At 47.1% G+C, this 21,421-nt stretch overlaps 1 protein-coding gene across 2 annotated transcripts; it reads right to left on the bottom strand.

Annotated features, from left to right (window-relative positions):
* Positions 1-1,906: 1,906 nt before the first annotated feature.
* LOC147460240 (DNA-3-methyladenine glycosylase-like) lies at positions 1,907-20,141 on the bottom strand. 2 transcript variants are annotated; one of them, XM_086511322.1, is made up of 3 exons: positions 9,651-10,510; positions 9,528-9,567; positions 1,907-2,453 (listed from the first exon to the last, which is right to left on the bottom strand). In XM_086511322.1, exons 1-3 carry the CDS (start codon positions 9,819-9,821, stop codon positions 2,278-2,280), a joined length of 387 nt encoding a protein of 128 aa, XP_086367448.1. In that variant the 5' UTR covers positions 9,822-10,510; the 3' UTR covers positions 1,907-2,277. The 2 variants fall into 2 exon arrangements, with proteins under 2 accessions (XP_086367448.1, XP_086367447.1); XM_086511321.1 differs by lacking the exons at positions 9,528-9,567; positions 9,651-10,510 and adding an exon at positions 20,003-20,141 and having other exon boundaries at positions 1,908-2,453.
* Positions 20,142-21,421: the final 1,280 nt, after the last annotated feature.

Here is a 21,421-nt window from a genome sequence, read left to right as displayed (position 1 = left end):
GCTCCCTTTGGTCTCACAAGCAACCAAAATCAGATAATAACTCCTAATGTCCCCTTAACCTGATTTGTAAGCAGAAATCATCTTGGAGGTGAGTTCTTGGACCTCTTCCTTTAAGAAAAGAAAGAAAACCTAAGCTCTGATACCAATGTTAGCTCTTAAACAATTTGTTCTATTCACAACCAAAATTGCAATGTGTGTGTATAACAATCGTATGTAAAGCAATTCTTAAGCAACACAATCAATGAACAAGCATATCAAATAGCAATAAAGAAAATAAACCAACACTCATTGAGGGCGAGCCCCCTCCCCCCCCCGGACCCCCCGAAAGGCATATGTATTGCTCATGCTCTTAGAGCTCTTTACATGTAGCATAGCTTGAGCTAATACAATCTTTGGACCATAGAGTGTAGGATCTCAATAACCCGACAACTTGATAGCTTGTGGTAGCTTGTTCCACTTGCACTTTTCTCTCAAACCTCATCTATCATGTGGGTATAGAGAGCTAGCAAAGAAAAGAATAGAGATCATGGAGATGAAGATCGAGCCATGTAGGGTACTCTAGAGACATCACAATAGCTACCAAGGGTACTCTAGAGACTCGCAATAGCTACCAAGGGTAGGTACATAAGCAAGATGGAGATACTATGAGAAAAGAGTCTGAGCATGTAGATCTAGGTGAGAGCTTTCAATAAAGCTCCTCCATGCACAAAACTAAGCCAACATGTGAGAGAGATTCTTCCCTGAAGCCCACATTTTTGTAAAAAGCAATTTACCTAGCCTACATGAGAGAGAGAGAGAGAGAGAGAGATTGGGTGACTTGTAGGATAATTAAGTGAGACACCTCCCCCTTCCCTCGTTTTGGGATACTTTTGGAACCCTTATCCACCTACTAGCCCTTATTCCCACACACCTAACTCATCTACCCACTCTCATAGCCCTTTTGTCCTTCTCGTACGTCATATTTTGCTCGTTTCGAGTCTTTCAAGAATCTGTTTGACCTCCCATAAAGCATGGTGAGATCTTAGAGAAATATACAATGTACTTATGGGATGCCATTTACCTTCTAGCACCTCCCATTGGCTGAATGCACCTCCTTGCATTACCTAGCATGTGCTTTCTTGAGGTTTCTCTCTCTAAAATGACCTATTTCTAGAGAGAGAAATACCTTTTTAAAGCAAATAACTTGTTCTATGCACTTATGAGGTTTATTAACCCTTTTGGCATTCTAGAATGCCTAAAATACCTTTCTGTATACCTTATTATCCTTAGAACATATGCTTTCCTTTGTTTTCTCTCCCTAGAATGACTGTTCTAGATAGAGAAAAGCCTCGAAGCATAAATAATTGTCAAAATTAATTTTCGATGACACAGACTAGGCCTTTTGAGATTACCTTCAAGATTATGCATGTCTTTTTCAGAGTGTAGTTTTTGAAACAGAGCCTTGTGGACTTATATACAACTATGTGCTTCTTTGATAGATGACACAGGACATGGATCTCACAAGTATGGATGGTGGACAGACACCTCTCTCTCTCTCTCTCTCTCTCTCTCACACACACACACACACACACATAAGTTTTGTTAGGATGGGGAATAGAGCATACTCAAGCATGGTTGTAAAGCTACAACATGATAGTGATAGGATGCATGGGTCGGAGTTGCATAGCTCCTAGCCACACATACATTCATGGTTGTATATAGTCTTTTTATCATTATCCATGATGCACATAGACATGGATACTTTGTAATTGGTTTTTGTCTCATAGCCTTCCATAGATATTAATACAATCTCTCTCTCTCTCTCTCTCTCTCTCTCACACACACACACACACTCATACTCACACACAACCATTACCACCACCACAACAACAACACACACACATACATGCACACTTTGAATTGAATTTCTCAAAAAGATAATCTCAAGCAGTTTGATCACCAAAGTAAACAGATTTCATAACTAATTGGGAAAATCTCAAGCATTTTCCAGTCAAAATGTTCTCTTTTATGGCATGTAAAGCTTGCAAATGTTTCCCTCTCTTAATCTGAGCCATTAGCCCCAGTAGGAATCTATCTGCCCCATACCTCTTTGGTGTAAACAACATTTCTAGTGCGAGCTCCATTGAGTTCCATGTACATGCAGATCCGCAGATGTTGATGCAAATCAGTTTGGAAAAGCTGCTTACACAATTTAAAAGTTATCAATCACTATACAAAGGGGTACTCCAATCACCTCTTTGAATTTACAATCATCATGAATGTGCCTGTAAATAAGTGCTAAGCAGAACTTTGAGGTGGTGCTAATGTGTTCCTTGGTGCACTTATCCAAGGAGTTCCAGCGACAGCAAATCGCCACAAGGCTGCAACATCCTCTGGATTTGCATAATCTATGCCCACTCTAGGCCCCACTAAGATATTTTCAGGAGGTGGGCCATCCAAAACCTCTAAGCCACCTGCAAAACCATCCAAAGAAATAAAATTATGTAGAAGATGCTGATTGAATAACTTCTATGGACAAATTACTTGTAAGAATAGGGTAGTGATTTTATTTTTTCTCCTGGAATAGAAGTTCATTCTATTAATAAACACAGGCCCAAAGGCAAAAGAGCAAAATGATGGGTTCCAGAAGGTATCACCAAAAAAGGGTTTTTTTTTTTGGGGGGGGGGGGGGGGGGGGGGGGGGGAGGGGGGCGGCGGTGGGGGGGTGGTAAGGCAATCCTAGCTCGTAGCTCGTAAGGGATCGCCTTAATTACAAGGCTAACTGGGTTTGAGTCTAGAAGATCTCCCACGCTCTAGTGCACGCTTCTTAGAAGCTTCAACTAAAGAAGGAAATAGCCTCTCATCAGCCCCTTCAGAGCTGCTGTAAATGGCCAAATCTAAGCACGAACGTTGCATCTTTCACTCGGGATCTGGGGTGCAAATGGGTGAGCTGAGTCCTTTGAACCTGTCGACTCTTCTTCTCATTCCTTTTACATCCGTCCATTTTTTTTCCCTCCTGAAAGAGATCCTTTATAAAAAAACGGCCCATAGGCTACAAACATCCCATGATCGGTACGGGAAAAGATACAAAAAAGGGCCTACGCCTAGAGGAAAACTCAACCCACCCACTAGCAAGGTAATCACACAAAATTGGCCCGGGGGGGGGGGGGGGGGGGGCGGGCAATATTGCCAGCATGGAATGCCATTGGGGTCAGTGAAGAAGGGGCCCTCCCTCCGGAGTCGAAGGAAGGACTCGTGCCACCTCTGTATCTGATCCAAGCTACCATGCATCTATTCAAATAGCCTCTCAGAGTATGGATGAGCTCTGACCAAAAGTCCCTGACACTCTCAGCCGGTGGAGCTCCTCTAGCCTCCAAGTGTGACGACCCGGGAGTTGGGCCGTCAATGCGGAGAAGCGTGGTGGGCGCGTTTGCGGAAGCTTGCGGAGAAAAGGGCCCGGCTCGGACGGGACCGGCTCGGGGCAAGGTGCTTTTGTCTTCAAGGGGCCTGGCTCGGACGGGACCGGCTCAGGAGGGCCCGGCTCGGACGGGACCGGCTCAAGTGGGCCCGGCTCAGACGGGACCGGCTCGGGTCGAGGTGTTGTCTTCAAGGGGGCCTGGCTCGGACGGCACCGGCTCAGGAGGGCCCGGCTCGGACGGGACCGGCTCGGGCGGGGTTGCGTTCCATGGGTCGACAGCCGTGTTGCGTTTCGCGGGTCTTGCGTTCCGGGTCCCTAGCCCCAGGTAGCCTCAGGCTCCGCCGCACTCACGGAGGGTCATAGCGTGCCCTGGGGAACCTTGCGTGGAGTCCCCACGGTGCACGAGTGCGTGGAGTGAGGCTAGCGTGTCTAAGTGGGGGGTCCCCTCCCGTGGCCGTTTTCGGGAGGCTCATACCCCTTATATACACCCCCGGTTGAAGAGAGTTCGACGTCCTCGTCGAACGAAGGGAAAAGAGAGCTTGGCTATGCATGAGGCCAGAGGCGAAGGGGTGCATATAAGTGCAAAGTGCGTGAAAACTGTACCCGAAAATGCAAGTAGAAAACATGCTTTGTTTTTGTCATTTTGGAATGAAGTGCGTATTTTTGGATTTTTGGCAGAAGGCTGAAAAATGGATGCTTTGAATACCCAAGTAGAATTCCCCATACTTGTGCATTCCCCGAAAGGTAACCCGGAGTGCGCGGAGCCACCTGCTGCGTTGGCCCGTGCGGAGGCTTCTTGAAAGCCGAATGTGAAGGAGAGTTCGTCGCAATGCAACCCTTGCGAAGTTGCAAGGAAACTTACCGTCATTTTGACGCGCGTTGTAGACTTACGCTGACACCAGCTTTGGTTTCCAATCGCCGAATCTTCAATCGGGCAAGGTTACTTGGTTAGATGCAGTCTTTGGGTCGAAGTAGCTTTGGTCGTCATGACACCATGAAGGCTTTGGCGGATTCTTCAATCTTCAAACTGATCCCTGTGTGTCCCTGTGTGGACGTCCATTTGGAGGGCTAGCACGGTGCCCTGTGGTCTCTTGTAGACTTGAGTGGGTCTTCAGCTCAGCATGGGCCACCAAAGTGGCCGGGGCGCGACGAACTAAGTTGAGTTTGTCCGTCGCGTTTTTGTCTTTCTGATTTTGTTGTAGAGAGCCCTGTCTGGCTCGCATCTTTCCAGTGTTTGCAGAAGTGGTGACGGCCCGCGGGTTGGGCGTGTCACGGGGACGGGGACTGGAGCTCTCTTCCTGAAGCTCTGATACCAAGTGTGACGACCCGGTGGTTTGGGCTGCCATGTGGGAGTGGCTCTGATACCAAGTGTGACGACCCGTGAGTTGGGCCGCCATGTGGGAGTGGCTCTGATACCAAGTGTGACGACCCGGGAGTTGGGCCGTCAATGCGGAGAAGCGTGGTGGGCGCGTTTGCGGAAGCTTGCGGAGAAAAGGGCCCGGCTCGGACGGGACCGGCTCGGGGCAAGGTGCTTTTGTCTTCAAGGGGCCTGGCTCGGACGGGACCGGCTCAAGAGGGCCCGGCTCGGACGGGACCGGCTCGGGTCGAGGTGCTTGTCTTCAAGGGGCCTGGCTCGGACGGGACCGGCTCTGGTCGAGGTGTTGTCTTCAAGGGGGCCTGGCTCGGACGGCACCGGCTCAGGAGGGCCCGGCTCGGACGAGACCGGCTCGGGTCGAGTTGCCTTCAAGGGGGCCCGGCTCGGACGGGACCGGCTCGGGCGGGGTTGCGTTCCATGGGTCGACGGCCGTGTTGCGTTTCGCGGGTCTTGCGTTCCGGGTCCCTAGCCACAGGTAGCCTCAGGCTCCGCCGCACTCACGGAGGGTCATAGCGTGCCCTGGGGAACCTTGCGTGGAGTCCCCACGGTGCACGAGTGCGTGGAGTGAGGCTAGCGTGTCTAGGTGGGGGGTCCCCTCCCGTGGCCGTTTTCGGGAGGCTCATACCCCTTATACCAAGACTCTAGCACATTGTGCTTGCCAACGCTGAAGACGCTCTCTGCACCAGGGTGGCTCAGAGTTGAAATCTAGGGTGGTAAAATACCCCCCTCTACATCCGTCCTTGGTTCAACGTAAACGCAAACGTTTCAGCCCTGAAATGGGGTTCAAAACGCTGAACCCATGGATAGGTGCATATTGAAATGCCACACCGAAACGCCTACATATGTATGTATGTATTATGTCTGTGTGTGTTTGTATATATATTTGTGTGTGTGTGTGTAAGTGTATATGTATGTGTGTGTATCAGCGAAATTGCGTTTCAGTGTTTCACCGAAATGTTTCATGACAAAAAAGGCACCAAAATGCATTTCATGGTTACCTATCCATCACCCACTAATGCCTGTTATGTATGTTGTGCCTCTTGTTCTATTGCCTGCTGCTGTGTTGGGTACAATCAACAGCAACGTGATCTTTCTTGCCACAGACAAAACAGTGGCCGGGAAGACTAATGAAGAACACTCTCTGCAGAATTTCTCCCCCATGAATGGTTGGAAGAGAAATGAACTTAGGAGGGTTCTTCATCAAGGATGGGTAGAGGACCATCCTGAGGGAGGTAGTGCAGTTGGCATTGTCCAGCAGCACCACTCTATCCCCAACCACATATCCCATACATCTCCCAATCTCATCTACATGCGGCACAAACACAAGGATAAGACCTGAAAACCTGACAGTCAATGTGAGACCACCATCCAGGTCAGCAAAGTCAATGCCCCATGTCTATCTGGTAAAGAAGCCAATGGCAAAATGAGAAGTCCACAGGGCTGTGTGCTAGAATCTCACTAGCCTGACCTGCCGACTCAAACTGCACTCTGAAATACCCACCCCAGGGGGAGAATCTACAACCGAGAAGTGAGGCCTGCATGTAGTTGTTCACTAATCTGTAGGAACATGAGCTTCCAACCACTTTACAAACTAATGAGCAAGACTTAACGAATCATTAATGATGTGAAACGTGTCTGGAGAGAGCCGAGACAGATGGAAGGAGGGGGGTGCAGTGGAGTCTCCTAAAAGAGTTCCTCTCAGAGGAACACCGAACCCAGCAGTATCATTCTGCTTCAAGACTCGTTCGATGTTCTCCATGGCAGCAACCTACAAGATCCCAAAGGGAGAGTTGACGACAAAAGGAGGTCGCAAGAAAAAGGCTGCAGACAGGGACTGCTGATAGCAGGAAGAAAGGGAAGGAGGTGGCATAGGAGGGGTTGTTGACGGCGTGAAGGAGGGAGGACGGCTGTGGGTGCAAAGGAGGGGATGGAGAGGTTGGGCTGTTTGGGGGGCGGCAGGGGGGGGGGGGGGGGGGCGCTGCACGTCGTGAACCGAGGGTAGTGTACTTGTAAAGAAAAGTAGTGTGAACAATTCAGTCCATGCAGTGTGGATGTGGTCGTAAGACATAAAAAGGAAAGTGGCATATAGCACCACAGGATGACCAGGGTGTTTTTCAGTGAATCAACACTATTAAGGAAAGTGAACCTCTATAAAACTCCCTGCCACATGACAAACAGAACTGGTAGGAAAGTGTTAAGAGCATGGCGAAACGATGCAATGCTCAAGATTTTGTTCTGCAGTCTGTTGCCATGCTCATTGAGTAATAGAGTTTTACAACAGCATGGAGCTGTTCCCACACACCAATTCTCTGCTTGTTGTGAAGTTTCTTGCTGTCCGATTTTTGTATGTGTGATAATGCTGCCTGGCAGTAAACTTCTTAAGCTCCCTCAGCTAACTCATACTTCTTCCTGCTGTTTTGCAAGTTGCTTTAAGCCACCTCCCAATTCCAAGAAAACATAGATTGTTGATAAATTTCATTTTTCTGAGAAAAGAAAAGCTCCAGCAATGTCATGAGAGGGCAAAAACGAGCAAACTCATTATTGCTTAAATTTAAAAAGCTCACTGAGACTATCTACTAGATTTCCCAAATCTCTGCCAAATGGCTCTGATAACACTTGAAAAAAAAGACTTCGTAATAGCACATGCTCCACACTACAGAAGCTGCCTGTATTATCACAGCCCCACTACTTGCACAGATGCCTGCCTGCCCCCAGTCACCTATGGTATGAAATAACTTTAGCTCATGCTGACCTTCCTTGCATACTGTATCAAAAGGGCATACCAGAGCTGTCCTCTGCAATGAAAGAGTCCCACCAAAAGTCCCTTGCCTAGATCCCACTGAAGGCCAGCGAAACGGCTGCTTCTCCCAGACCCACAATCTCCACATCCGGTCCGCTCCAGCTATTAATGCTGGGCACAGCTCCATGTGCCACTCTGCCGGACCTAGAGGAGCCCCTCAATGCTATGAGAACATCATGACGTATAAATTCGACTGTGGATCCGGAGACACCAGCTGCTGATGCGTCTACTCTGGTGGAATAGCTTGCTCTATGTCTGTGATCACCTGCTGGGCCCTGTGCATCCTCGCCAAAACCTTCAGTTGAGAATGTTGTGGGAAGTTGTTGAAGCTGCATCCATCACCAAGGCACCGGGCCAGTCCCACGTCAATAGCTCTCCGTGATACATGGAGCCATGAGGTCCATACCTATGGGTCCCACCAAAACAACCGTCCGTTCCCCAAGGCGTTCCTGTTCCCTTGTGATTATGCATGCTGGACCCATAATACCAAGTCCTCCATTGGAAAGAGGGAGAATAATGACTGACCAAGCCACCTTGGGCTTCCATCCCCTCCAAACCAAAGAAAGTTAGACCTTGAAGAACAAGGAAAATCCCAGCAAGAGGTGATATAGAACGTCACAGCCAGCAGAATATGATTTGCCACCACTGCTCTAATAGCAACAGTTCTCCAAAAGAGTAACTTCTTTCAAATACTCAGAAGAAAAGGTGTTAACTGCTGCTCATGAGTAATATCCATGACTACCTGGCATTCCAGATAGGGAATTCATGTGCCCTCTTGAAATGTATGGCTATGAGCTCCCATGGCCAGATTAAAAAAACTCTAAAGCGTGCTTGAAGTATGTGAGGTTCTCAATGGACCCTCTCAAATACACATCAGCGTCGTCAGCAAACTAAAAATCCAAAAGCTCCTCTCCCTGGATAAAAAGACATAATCCTTGAAGATCTATATCCTGGGCTGCCATGGAGCAACTCATGGCCTTGAAAGAAATAGAAAGGACTTTGGAGCACAAAGGTTCCCCTCTATAATGTATTAGGGGGGTCGCTGCACTACACACTTCAACCGAGGGCTGAGGTCTCATAAAAATTAAAGATGTTATCAGTGATGAATCCTTATAAAGCTTGTGAAGTCAAGTGCACCAGCTCATCTAGGAATGGCTACAATCGTAGGCTAATCACCTTGGCAAGGATTTTATAAGTCGATCTGTAACTCTTGAAAAGCTTACATCAGCCCAGCCTGACCCATCTAAACATCAATCTACGAGCTCTCAGAATGAGACTCTTGTAAATCCTGCAGAGACGCAAGGCTCTGACTCAAGCACAGCTCTACCTCTCACATATGCTTTGATCTAGCTCAAGCCTCCCTGAAAACACGGCCAATCTCCTAAAGTCCTCGAGCCATCTCAAAGGCTGCCTCTCCTCAATCCCATTGCAAACCCTGCCACACTCCAACTCTCGCCACCATCTCTGGCCTTAGATAAGACTCTCCAGTAGTCAAATGCTTTGGGAGGGACCGCGCTGTCCAGGGTAATCAATAAGTAAGATAACTGGGGACTGATCCTGGAAATAGTGCCCACTTGAATTCCAATCGTCCCACCATGGTCACCAGCCCACTCGTTAATATACAAATCGTCCATATGGGAGAGATTGGTCCCTTCAATCCTCCTCTTTGAACGAGAAAGAGAAACCCCAACCCCCCCCCCCCCCCCCCCCCATGTACAGAAAAGGCCTCATGGTGACAAAGCATCTGAAATCCTCAAAGCCAAACATAATCTCTCCCAAGCTGCCAGCTCTGCACCATGAATCATGTCGTGACTGTCACCCATCCAGTCCTCAATCATGTTTGAAGTCAATTCCAACACACCTGTGATATACAATCGCAAGCAAGTTCCCCGCAAGTGTCAAAAAATCAGCTTACCTCTTGCAGAGTTAGGAGCGTAGAGATTGAGGAAACCCACCAGTGAGGGAGGATCGGCCAAAGGGCCATATGCTCCGAAGCTGAAGTAAGATATATAAGTGATTCCTCAGTGGAACCAAACGCTGAGTGCGACCTCCACACTAAGACCATCCTCAAGGGATACTTGGTTCCATTGTGGACTTGCCATCTGTACATCCCCTGTCCCAATAGGGGCAGTCACCGCAAGCTGAGGGGACTGTCGATCTAACCAGGTGACGTCCTCTCCTAGGGCAAGCTTGTGCCATACCATCCGTTGGCAAATAAAACATTCTCCTCGCAAGCCAAAGCACTCCATGCGCTGAGAAATATAAGAACTGCTCAAATAGGTAATGAGATTTTCAATAGCTCATCAAGATCGCCAAGAATAACTCACACCGAAAGATTTCCTACACCCTTTGCCACCATTGAGGCCGATGTCTGGGGTGGGGCATCTCAATCACAATGAATCCCAACGCTCAGCCAAATTATGAGGGAAAAGGCCGATAAAAATTTCCAAGTCCTGGGAAAGTTGAAACAAACCGAGATACACATCCTCAGGAAGTGGAATTGTAGCTCGGTCAAAAACATGGCACCAAGTGCAACAATACAGCCGATCTGCACATAATCAAAGGGCTCTGCATGCAACCTTCATAGCCATGTCCGGAGTCTTAAACTCAATCCGACAGTAGCCTCAGCTAGTGTTTGCGCACCCACAATCCTATCATCATCTGCTAAAAGGTGACCCTGAAGATAATGAAGCTCCTCTCTCCTGAGATGGCTTCCCCCAAGCTTGCAGACCAAGAAAGTAGATTGCACCCAAGCAATCACTCTCGCCTCGTCTCACAGAGAGCCACAGTGGGGGCGGATAGGGATGCTTCCATGGAGCTCCCCTACGAAAAGGCCAGGCAAATTCTCTGAGTCTGTTACTCGGAGATGGGCAGAAGGAAGAAGAAATGAAATGAAATGAAATGATATATTAACGTCTTCAAAAGGCCAAAATGACCTATGAGACCAATCTGATACAAACTGGTGAATCTGAAACCATGTCTGGGTACAAAAAGATACTATAATAAATCTAAAAGTGCTACTGGCTAGAACTGTGTGGGGGGTATGTGTGAACACTAAAGCAATGGGTGCTCAATACAAGAGGGTGATAAAAATAAAATGGGTGAAACCATCCTCATCTGCACTGTGGATGTCGAGATAGTATGTCTCGAATCCTCTGCTGTAGTCTCCAGCGGTGCTGTGAAGCTCCTCTCCTCAATCGTGGACATCTCGATCTCCATAGCTGCAATGCTCGATCAATGAGAGTACCATGGGTATGAGTATGAGGTGAGCTCTGCAATGGTGGCTGCTCCTCCTGTCCAGTGTCCGGGGTGAAGAAGTCCGTGATCTGTCTCTGGGAATGTCTCTCTCCAGATCTCCTAAGTAGACTATCTCTATGTCTATGTAACTCAAACAGATACAGTCCAACACATCTCTCATCCTGATATCTCATGACTGTAGAGAAAGGTCCAAAGCCCTCTCTGAATAAACAGTGGAAGCGACCCCGTATCTCGTAATATACCGTGCACTGACATATATAATGCATCTCTGTCTCTGGCTCTGTATGGCATAAGCGGCATATCCTGCTATCTGCTGGTATCCCTCTAAACCTGCCAGTCTCAATCTCAAGTCTCAATCTCAAGCTGGTGTGAAGATGTCCGTATCTAACCAATAGCACATCGCAGCCCATGAGATAAATGTGTATCCATATAGCTGGGTCGAATCACAAACCCATCCTCTGTGAGTTGGAGAAGATGCTCTCTATAGAAAGCCATCTTCGTACCCAACTCCCGTGCTGGCTCTATCCATGTCCTCCTGAAGACGGGGGCAAAGGGGAAAACAGGAGGGACAAAAGGGGGAAGGAAGAAAAAAATGAAAAAGGAGGAAAATGTGAACAGGAGAGATCGAGAGGGGGAGAGAAAAGGGGAGGAAGGCGCTAAAGAGGAGAGGGAAGGGAAGTGGCACACTGGAGCGAGAGGGAGAAAAGAAGAAAGGTAAAAAGGGGGAAGAGGAGAGAGGTCCACAAGAATGCATCCTGCCCTCAATCGTCCTGGCAAGGTTATCAACCTCAACAGCATTACCCTTTCCAAGCTTATTGGCAACGCGATCCATCAACATTTGCCAATTTGGAAACCTCAACAGTCACTGAACCAACCGCAGATCGTGGCAAGCATGTCATCAATCAAGTCTCAACCTCTTTTCTAATGGGTGTGGTTCATGTGAGTCCTGTTGCCAATCAACCCCATGCTCCATTGCTCTTACAAGTTGGTGATTTTGTCTGAAACAGATGATGGGGTCATCTGAATCTTGGTGGATAGTGGTTGCATTAACAACTTAATTCGCACTTCGCTGGTAAATAAGCATAACCTTCGCACAGCCCGGAGTCCCACCTTATGACATCGAGTTACCTGATGGTTCTAGATTCACTTGTGACTACATTTCAAAGATCAGCATTACCACAATGGTGCGTGTCTCAAGACAGTCTTGGCTCTACAAGTATGATCCCTTGATTGGTTTTCAGGGGCATCCCATTCAGTTTGCCAAAGGTAAACGTGAATATGTTTTGCATGGAAACTTTGCTGAGCTCTCTATTTCAATAATTTCGGCATGCAAGAGGTGGATACGTAGGCTACATTGTGAAACAGCTTTACTCCTCATCCAAGCGGTAGGTGATGATTCAAAGTCAACTTCCAAGGAAACTGCAGAGTATTTGAAGCAAACATTCTTCAAGCCCTACTTGGATGTCCCCACCATTCCTTTGTCTTTGGTATTCAATTGCAGCACCCTTGTCCATTTGAATTCCCACCTTAGCTTTCATGCTCCGAGGATTCTTAGTTGTCACCATGCTTGCACATGACTTGAACATTTGATGCCAAAATTCTTGTTGTTGTCAATAGTCTCTTCCATGCTTTGTCAACCATAAGCTTCACTCTCTTGTAGTCTTTGTTGATAGTAAACCTCACACTCCTAGTCTCCCTGATGATAGTGAGTAATTTATCTCCTTCATTTTGATGATATTCCTATTATCAAGAAAGTGTACAGAAGAAGCGCTTTCTAACACCAAGACTTGCACAAATCTTACGCGTGCATGCAACAAAAATTTCACCCAAAACTAGGCTGAAAATGGCAAAACACTATCCCTAACACTAAAAGAGGACTGAAAATGATGTGCTACGAATAATTTGATGCAAGAACACAAAACATCAATTTCAGAATGCAAACTGTGAAGACAGAATTGACCTATGCTCTGGTACTAATGTCAGATGCTTTGCTCACTATTGGGATTGATGCTAAACATACAAGATTAATGCTAAAAACACAAACTTAAGAGAAGTAGAGAGAGATAGCCTCTTACAAACCTAATTCTGCTCTTGATTATCAAATGAAAATCATACAACTTATCTCCTCTTGTTGGAGAGAGTTCAAATATTGTGAATGTCCACCGGGAAGTGGTGACATTAGAATTTTATTTTTCTTTGATTTTCATTGACCAAGAATAAGAATAGTAGCAGAAATTTTGCACAAAATCTTCAACACTCTTCGTGTTTAGCAACAAAAATAAAAAGCATCCAACACATTTAAAATATAATTAGTGAAAAGAACACAAAAAACAAGCAAGAAAATTAAATACAAGGGACAAACAATAAGAAATGGTATAAGGAAAAAGACTAGACTGGTCAATGCTAAGAGACAACAAATTACCAGTTGAATGCATTAAAAATTCAAAAACAAAAAAGCTGTGAGCATAAAACCAAACAAAACACATGACATGAACAAACAAAATGGTCTCAAACGTGCTCTATAAAGAGGATGGTTTGACCAATCCATTGTTAAACCAAGTATGTGGCCAACTTGCCATAACATGCATTTTGTCAAATTATTTGTTAAAGTGTGCACACAAAGTAAAACATTAAAGCTTTTCTCTTTCAAGCACCAAAAAGACACAAACAAAGTGAACAAACATCTCAATGAAAATCCGCAAACATATTTTTTGACTCCTTTAACTAAATATCAAGCTTCCATGGCAAGATATTCCTAAAAGTTGATACGAGGAATTCTTTCTCCCATTATCCATAGGCATTTATCTTTCAGTACACTAGAAGTATGTTGGGTAGCACCTGCTATGCATGGGAAAGTCAAGGCATCTCATGCTAGCCTCCATATGTTGCCCCTTTTTCCCCATCTTTTACTTTCAGCCCCTCCCAAACTTATTTGTCAGTTGGGCAACCTGAGGCCTGGTGTGTAGATCAAGTCAGTAGGTCAATTATGAGTGGCTGCAGGCACGTAAATAAAAATGTCCCTTTTTATCATCTGTTATTAGCATATGTGCCTCACTTTTGAGGCCCTCTTTATTTTTTCCAAAATATGGAAGTACAAGAGAATTTATCTGTAGGGGGCTTCTCAAAACATTCCTTCTGTGGTAATAAGTCACCATTGCTCTCACACATAACACTCTCTCTCTCTCTCTCTCTCTCTCTCTCTCCTACAACAGAAGATTCGAGCCATACTCTCTCGACATCCAGAGTGCAGATGAGGATGGATCCTCACCATTTCTTCCATCTTTGTTTCACACACTGTTACATCCAGTTTACCGGGTACCTATTGTATCGGCTGCTACACCCACGTAGTTTTAGATTGTAGTAGTAGTAGTAGTATTTTGTTCCACTTCTAGTTCTTTTGTACCCAGACATGGTATTAGATTCACTATTTTGTAACTGCTTGGTCTCATAGGTCATTTTGGCCTTTTGAAGACGTTAATATAACATTTCATTTCATTTCTCTGCGGTTTCCTGGAGCAGCAGGCTTCACATACTTTCCACACAGACATGGGGCCAGTACAGTGGACTATGTTATGACACAGCCGAGCTTTATTCCTTGTATTCAGGATTTCACAGTGGGAGCCAGACCAGTGGGCGTAGCAGTGGATCATGCTCTCTTGACACTGTCCGTATCTTTTCAGTTTAGTACAGCCCAGAAATCAGGAGGCAGGTCACACACCCGTTATACATTTACACCAGAGACTGACTCGGTTTATACAGAGGCGATCTGGGATCGTCTATGCACAGTTGCTCCAGGCCTCTCAGTAGAGGAGTGCACTACTTTATTGACTGAGACACTACATGATGCAGCATCAGAGGCATACCCACACACTCAACCGGATCGGAGGCGACATTCCGGGAGCATGCCCCAGAATAGTTGGTATGATGAGGAGTGCAGAGAGATGAGAGCCCAGCTTCAGAGGGATCTTCATTTAGGAGTCATCACCTACAGACAGTCGCGGATTGCTTTCTGGCGCCTTGTGCGAAAGAAGAAACGAGCTTACCTGGCCCAGATGGAGCGAGACTTGTATCAGTTGTTCTTGAGTAGAGACTCAGGCGAGGCATGGCGACTCTTCCATGAGCACTCCCCTCCCCCAGTGATTACTTCTCCTGATGTGTGGGGCCAGTATGCGACATCGTTATATACGGTTCCTGGGCAGGATCCCCTTCCAGATCCTACAGAGCCATGTCCACCTACGAGCACCTTCTTTACCACTGAGATGGTAAAGAGAGCCATTGACAGGATGAGGACCAGGAGGGCTTACGATCATGACGGTCTAGTAGCGGAGCACTTTATACATGCTAGGGATATGCTGATGGAGGTTCTTGCAGTGTTGTTCAATCGTGCCATGTGTGAGGGATTACCTGAGACTTGGAGGTTGTCTACTATTGTGCCTATATTCAAGGCAGGTGATCCTACAGAGCCTGGAAATTACCGCACTATTATGGTTGGACACACACTGGCACGATTGTATGCATCCATTATTGAGCAGCAGTTGAGTAACTGGGCAGAGGGTGAGGGTGTACGGGCAAAGGGACAGGCAGGTTTCAGGAGGGGTTTCTCCACTCTTGACCATATTCTGACACTCAGAGCTATCATTGAGGAGGGCAGGTCACATGGGAGACGGATTTATTGTAGCTTTGTGGATTTCCGCAAAGCATTTGACATGGTACCGAGAGCTCGACTGATGCGCAGACTGCAGGAGATGGGGGTGCCCACAGTGTTGATTTGGGGGATTATGGCTTTATACAGATCAGTGATGGGACATGTACGCACCCCAGAGGGGATATCTGACTTAGTTCACTCCACTATCGGGGTGAAACAGGGTTGCCCATTGTCTCCTACTCTATTTGGTATGTATGTTGATGAGGTGTCTGATTACATTGACAGAGAGGGTGATAGAGGTGCCCAGCTGGCAGGGACGTGGATCCCATTGTTGTTATATGCTGATGATATTGTCTTGATCTCTGACTCACCAGAGGGTATGCAGCGACAGTTGGATGCATTACACAGTTTTGCAGAGGATAGTGGATTGTCTGTAAACCTTGGTAAAACCAAGGTCATGGTGTTTAACACCACACCGCAGTGGATCAGGAGATCGGCACCGACCTTCACGTATGGTCAAGAGATTGTGGAGTATACAGATGCATACACTTACCTTGGGATAGTCTTCACTGGGCCGAGGTTTTCTTTGGGGAGAGCAGCAAAGACTAGACTAACCAGAGCTTATGCGGCCTTGGGAGGCTTGGAGAGGATGTGTTCGCAGGTTCAGTTCCAGGAACCTCGGACAAAGTTATGGCTCTTTGATACTTTAGTAGCCTCAGCTATGATGTATGGGGTACAGGTATGGGGACCTTCTGTAGGCCAGGATGGTTGGAGACGTATGGAGAGGCCCTTGGTATCTATGATCTCCCGATTGATTAGAGCCAAGGCCTCCGTACCTCACGCGATCATTCGAGCAGAGCTAGCTGCCCCCCCCTTGGAGATTGAGGCGCTTACCAGATCAGTGTCCTTTGTGCACAGCCTATGGGATACTACTAGAGACAGATATGCTAGATTGGCCCTTGAGTCTTCCAGACAGTTAGCTCTACAGGGGGACACTTCATGCTGGTATGCACAGATGACTTCATGGTTTCAGACGCATGGCTTCACCATGGACAGGTTGCCCCCTTTCCAGTATTCTCTTCAGGCACCCTCGCTGTCTCTTACACGGGTGGAGATCACTAGACTCATTCGTCAGGACCTGATCCAGCTCGACACCAGGAGGACATGGATAGAGCCGCCTCAGGAGTTGAGCACGAAGATGGCTTTCTATAGAGAGCATCTTCTCCACCTCACAGGAGATGGGTTTGTGATTCGACCCAGCTACATGGACACACATATGTCTCATGGTTTGCGTTGTGCCATTGGTCAGATACGCACATCCTCACATCAGCTCGAGATTGAGACTGGTAGATTCAGAGGGATACCAGTAGACAGCAGGATATGCCGATTATGCCAGAGAGAGCCAGAGACAGAGTTGCACTACATATGTCATTGCACAGTGTTCTATGAGATACGGGGCCGTTTCCACTGCTTATTCAGAGAGGGTTTTGGTCCTCTATCTAGGGTCATGAGTTATGAGGATCAGAGATGTCTTGGACTATATCTACTTGAGTTACACAGGTATAGAGACACTTTACTGGGGAGAGCTAGAGAGAGGCAGTCCCAGAGACACATTACAGATTTCTTTTCACTAGATATGGGACAGCCAGAGGAGCAGCCACCACTGCAGAGCTCGTCCCACACTCATTCGACCACTACTGGCACTCTCATCGACCGAGCATTGGAGCTACAGAGATACAGACGACCGCGACTGAGGAGAGGAGCTACACAGCATTGACGGAGACTACAACAGAAGATTCGAGCCATACTCTCTCGACATCCAGAGTGCAGATGAGGATGGATCCTCACCATTTCTTCCATCTTTGTTTCACACACTGTTACATCCAGTTTACCGGGTACCTATTGTATCAGCTGCTACACCCACGTAGTTTTAGATTGTAGTAGTAGTAGTAGTATTTTGTTCCACTTCTAGTTCTTTTCTAGTTCTTTTGTACCCAGACATGGTATTAGATTCACTATTTTGTAACTGATTGGTCTCATAGGTCATTTTGGCCTTTTGAAGACGTTAATATAACATTTCATTTCATTTCTCTCTCTCTCTCTCTCTCTCTCTCTCTCTCTCTCTCTCTCTCTCTCTCTCTCTGGTTTGAGATGTGCTATTGGTCAGATTCGTACATCCTCACACCAGCTGGAAATTGAATTTGGCATATTTAGGGGAATCCCACCTAAGAGCAGAATTTGCAAGTTACGCGGAATGGAGCCGGAGACAGAACTACACTACATATGCCATTGCACCGTATACTATGAGATACGTGGGCGTTTCCATTGCCTATTTAAAGAAGGCTTTGGACCTCTAGATAGAGTCATGCAATACCAAGATCAAAGATGCTTAGGCTTGTACCTACTGGAACTACATCGGCACAGGGATAATCTAATGAGAAGACAAAGAGCACTACAGCCTCAGAGGCAGATCACAGATTTTTTCGGATTGAGAGAAGCAGGAGTGGAAGAAGAAGCAAGAGGCCAGCAGCCATCACGAAGGATTACCCACATTCAAACCAAAGGCACCCTCATTGACAGGGCGATTGAGCTTGGGAAATCGAGACGACCACGATCGAGATGCAGAAGCACACTTCACCGAAGGAGACTACAACAAAGGATTATAGGCATTCTAGCCAGACACCCAGAATGCTCCTAAGAAGTTTATTTAATACTTTGTATTTAGTTTTTCACATTTATTTTCACACTTTCACACTTTTCACACTTAGTACTTTAGTACTAAGGTACCCAAACATTGTAACAGATTCACCACTTTTGTATCAGTTTGGTCTCATAGGTCATTCTGGCCTTTTGAAGACGTTAATATAACATTTCATTTCATTTCATTTTCTCTCTCTCTCTCTCTCTCTCTCTCTCTCTCTCTCTCTCTCTCTCTCTCTCTCTCTCGCTTTCTTTTTTTATGCCGAAGCCAACTGGGCTTGGACCCTTTTCATTACTTCAAAAGACCAAATGGCCAAATAATACATGAGATAATGAGGCTGAAAAACCCCTTTCCAAGATATACAAGGGGAAAAGCCTCCTACGCACAGGAGCAAATAAAGATGATACAAAAGGAAGAGTAAAAGGCATAGAACGGACAACAGTCCACCCATAGGGTAAAAGCATCCTATATCCCATACGAGCATCCATTGAGACCTCATGTAAGACACCTCTGTGAAAACACTGTGCTGCAATCTCAGACTATCCAAATCACTGAAAAACCATGACACTGGGACCTGAACATCTCCACCATCCACTCACAGAGCTCCACACATCCCACCTGTAAAACTGTGGCTGCCCTAGTGATGTCCCATATCCTGATCAAGGTGGGAGGCTGTCTGTCCACCTCCATATAGAAAACCATAGGCAAGGACCAAAAAGACTGTCTGTCCGACCACACAAGCCTGTCTATAGCATCATCAAACTGAGAGGAAAGAAGATGATGAACCTGAGGACCAAAGAATCTCTCAGCCTCAAAAATAATCTGATCATATAAAGCGTCTGCTACTGACTGCTTATCCCAAGCTAGATCGTGCAAAGTCTGAAACATGAAGCTCACCACCAACGGCTGGGAACGAGTACCCCAAAAAACAGGATCCTCGGAAGAGCCCTCTGCCAAAAGAACTATGTCAATCTGAAGCGGACCTGGCCTCATAGGAGAATCTGGATATCTCCACGGATCTAATGCGAAGAAACAAATCCGGGAGACACCTAGAAAGGGGAACCTGAGAGGGAGAGGAAAAGCGGACCACGGAAGAATAATCATCCACTACCTGGTCAGTATCTGCTGTAAGAGGGAAAACTGAAGGAGCATCAGAAACCTGAGAAGACTTCTGTCCCAAATCCACTGATGGCGACTCAACTGCCACCTCCTCAACAATTGGAGCTAAACTAGCCCCAACATGCTGCACCTCCACCTCAGGCGGTCTGTCTGTAGCCTGAATATCTTCTGCAGGTTTCTGTCTTCTTCTGTAAGCCTTCCGAGGCTCTACTGAAAGCCTACCTGAATATCTATGAGCCTGGGATCTCTGTTGTCACTGAGAAGCCTGACTGCCTGCATGATGTGTCTGTCGCTGACTCTCTGAACCCTGTCTCTCGCGCTGAGCCTGCTGCTGCTGCCTGGCTCTAGGTTGGCTTCTCCAAGTTTGAGCTGTGGGGCAATCTTTCACACGATGCCCCATCAAGTGACAGTTCAGACATTGGTTCGGCCTTCTTGTCACCACTAAACTCTGTGTACGCACTGTGTCTGCCCACTCATAACAGATAGTATCAAGAAAGTCCATCGAGTGATGGGCAGCAACCATCAAAGAGGGGATAGAAGACCTGAGTTGTATAGAACCCTGAAAAGGTGTGCCAAACAAAGCACCAAACTGAGTAAGAACCTGAGGCACCCTAAACTCTGGAGGCAAACGAGGGAAAGAATGTTTTACTGGAAACCTGGGAACCTGGCATCTATCCTCAAAGGAAGAGAGATGAAAATCTGCATACCACTGAACAAGGAATACCAAGTGCTCTGAGCACGGGAGAGGAGAACGCTGAAGCAAGTCAGAAGCACACTCCTCAGATGAGAGTAATAGCATAAATGTGCTTCTGCCGAGAAGGAGAATTTCCTCAATTCGTCCACCATTTCAGAGCCTGATAGAAGCAACGATCCAATCTTTGAAGGATCCTCTGATACGCTAGTAGCCCACAAAACGGCCAATCAGTGCTCTGGAAGCGAATCAGGAGCTGTTCGCGTGAATGACCTGTTTTGCCTCTGAAGTGAAGGAGAGAGGAGCCATATTACTACTGAATCAATGCTCTGCTGTACCTGTAACTGCTACTGCCCAAACTAGAGGTTACAGGAGGAAGAAGAAGGGATGACGAGGTTACAGAGGTGAAAGGGATGGGGTGAAAGGAAAAGGGGAAAAACTAGAGGAGGTGGGGAGGGGGAAATGAGGGATGAGGGCTAGGGAAAAAACAGCAGGAAGAAGGGCTAGGGCAGTAGAGGCATGGACACAGGAGCAGCGCGACCAAAATTCCAAACCGCAGCAGCAGACCACATACACAAACAGTCCGTTCAGCAACAGTAGGAGCAGCAGGCCGCATGCACTCAGCTGCACCAAACACCACAAGGGGAAATCTTACCTAGCAGCAGCCTCGGCATGAACAACAGAGACGCAACAGCAAATGGCGCAGCTCTGCTGCAAACAACCAGCGCGAGCAGCAGCCTGGGTGTGAATAAACAGAGACGTGGCAGCAGTCTGCGCGCAGGTAAGCAGCAGAGAGTGCGACGACTGCAAATAACAAGACGAGAACAGGGCACGGAGCTCAGAGCGCGTAGCAAAAGGACATGAAGCAAGTCGCGCTATCGCCTCTCTCTCTCTCTCTCCCCTCTCTCTCTCTCTCAATATTATGAGTGCACTCTCTCTCTCTCTCTCTCTCTCTCTCTCTCTCTCTCTCTCTCTCTCTCTCCCCAAGGCCTCCGTACCTCACGCGATCATTCGAGCAGAGCTAGCTGCCTCCCCCATGGAGATTGAGGCGCTTACCAGATCAGTGTCCTTTGTGCACAGCCTATGGGATACTACTAGAGACAGATATGCTAGACTGGCCCTTGAGTCTTCCAGACAGTTAGCTCTACAGGGGGACACTTCATGCTGGTATGCACAGATGACTTCATGGTTTCAGACGCATGGCTTCACCATGGACAGGTTGCCCCCTTTCCAGTATTCTCTTCAGGCACCCTCGCTATCTCTTACACGGGTGGAGATCACTAGACTCATTCGTCAGGACCTGATCCAGCTCGACACCAGGAGGACATGGATAGAGCCGCCTCAGGAGTTGAGCACGAAGATGGCTTTCTATAGAGAGCATCTTCTCCACCTCACAGGAGATGGGTTTGTGATTCGACCCAGCTACATGGACACA

The sequence above is a fragment of the Adiantum capillus-veneris genome, chromosome 4, assembly GCF_014529385.1.
Source record: "Adiantum capillus-veneris isolate H3 chromosome 4, ASM1452938v2, whole genome shotgun sequence".
Lineage (NCBI taxonomy): Eukaryota > Viridiplantae > Streptophyta > Polypodiopsida > Polypodiales > Pteridaceae > Adiantum > Adiantum capillus-veneris.
The sequence above is the reverse complement of the archived record's forward strand: the minus strand, read 5'-3'. Positions and strand labels throughout refer to the sequence as shown.

What these genes read in the sequence shown, in the direction of transcription:
- LOC147460240 (XM_086511322.1), bottom strand. Translation starts at nt 9,821, where the DNA reads ATGGAGTGCTTTGGCTTGCGAGGAGAATGTTTTATTTGCCAACGGATG. An exon ending in CAAGTCCACAATGGAACCAA is followed by an intron (nt 9,568 to 9,650) that starts GTATCCCTTGAG and finishes ATCTTACTTCAG; the next exon opens with CTTCGGAGCATATGGCCCTT. An exon ending in TGGCCGATCCTCCCTCACTG is followed by an intron (nt 2,454 to 9,527) that starts GTGGGTTTCCTC and finishes ATGGTTTTGCAG; the next exon opens with GTGGCTTAGAGGTTTTGGAT.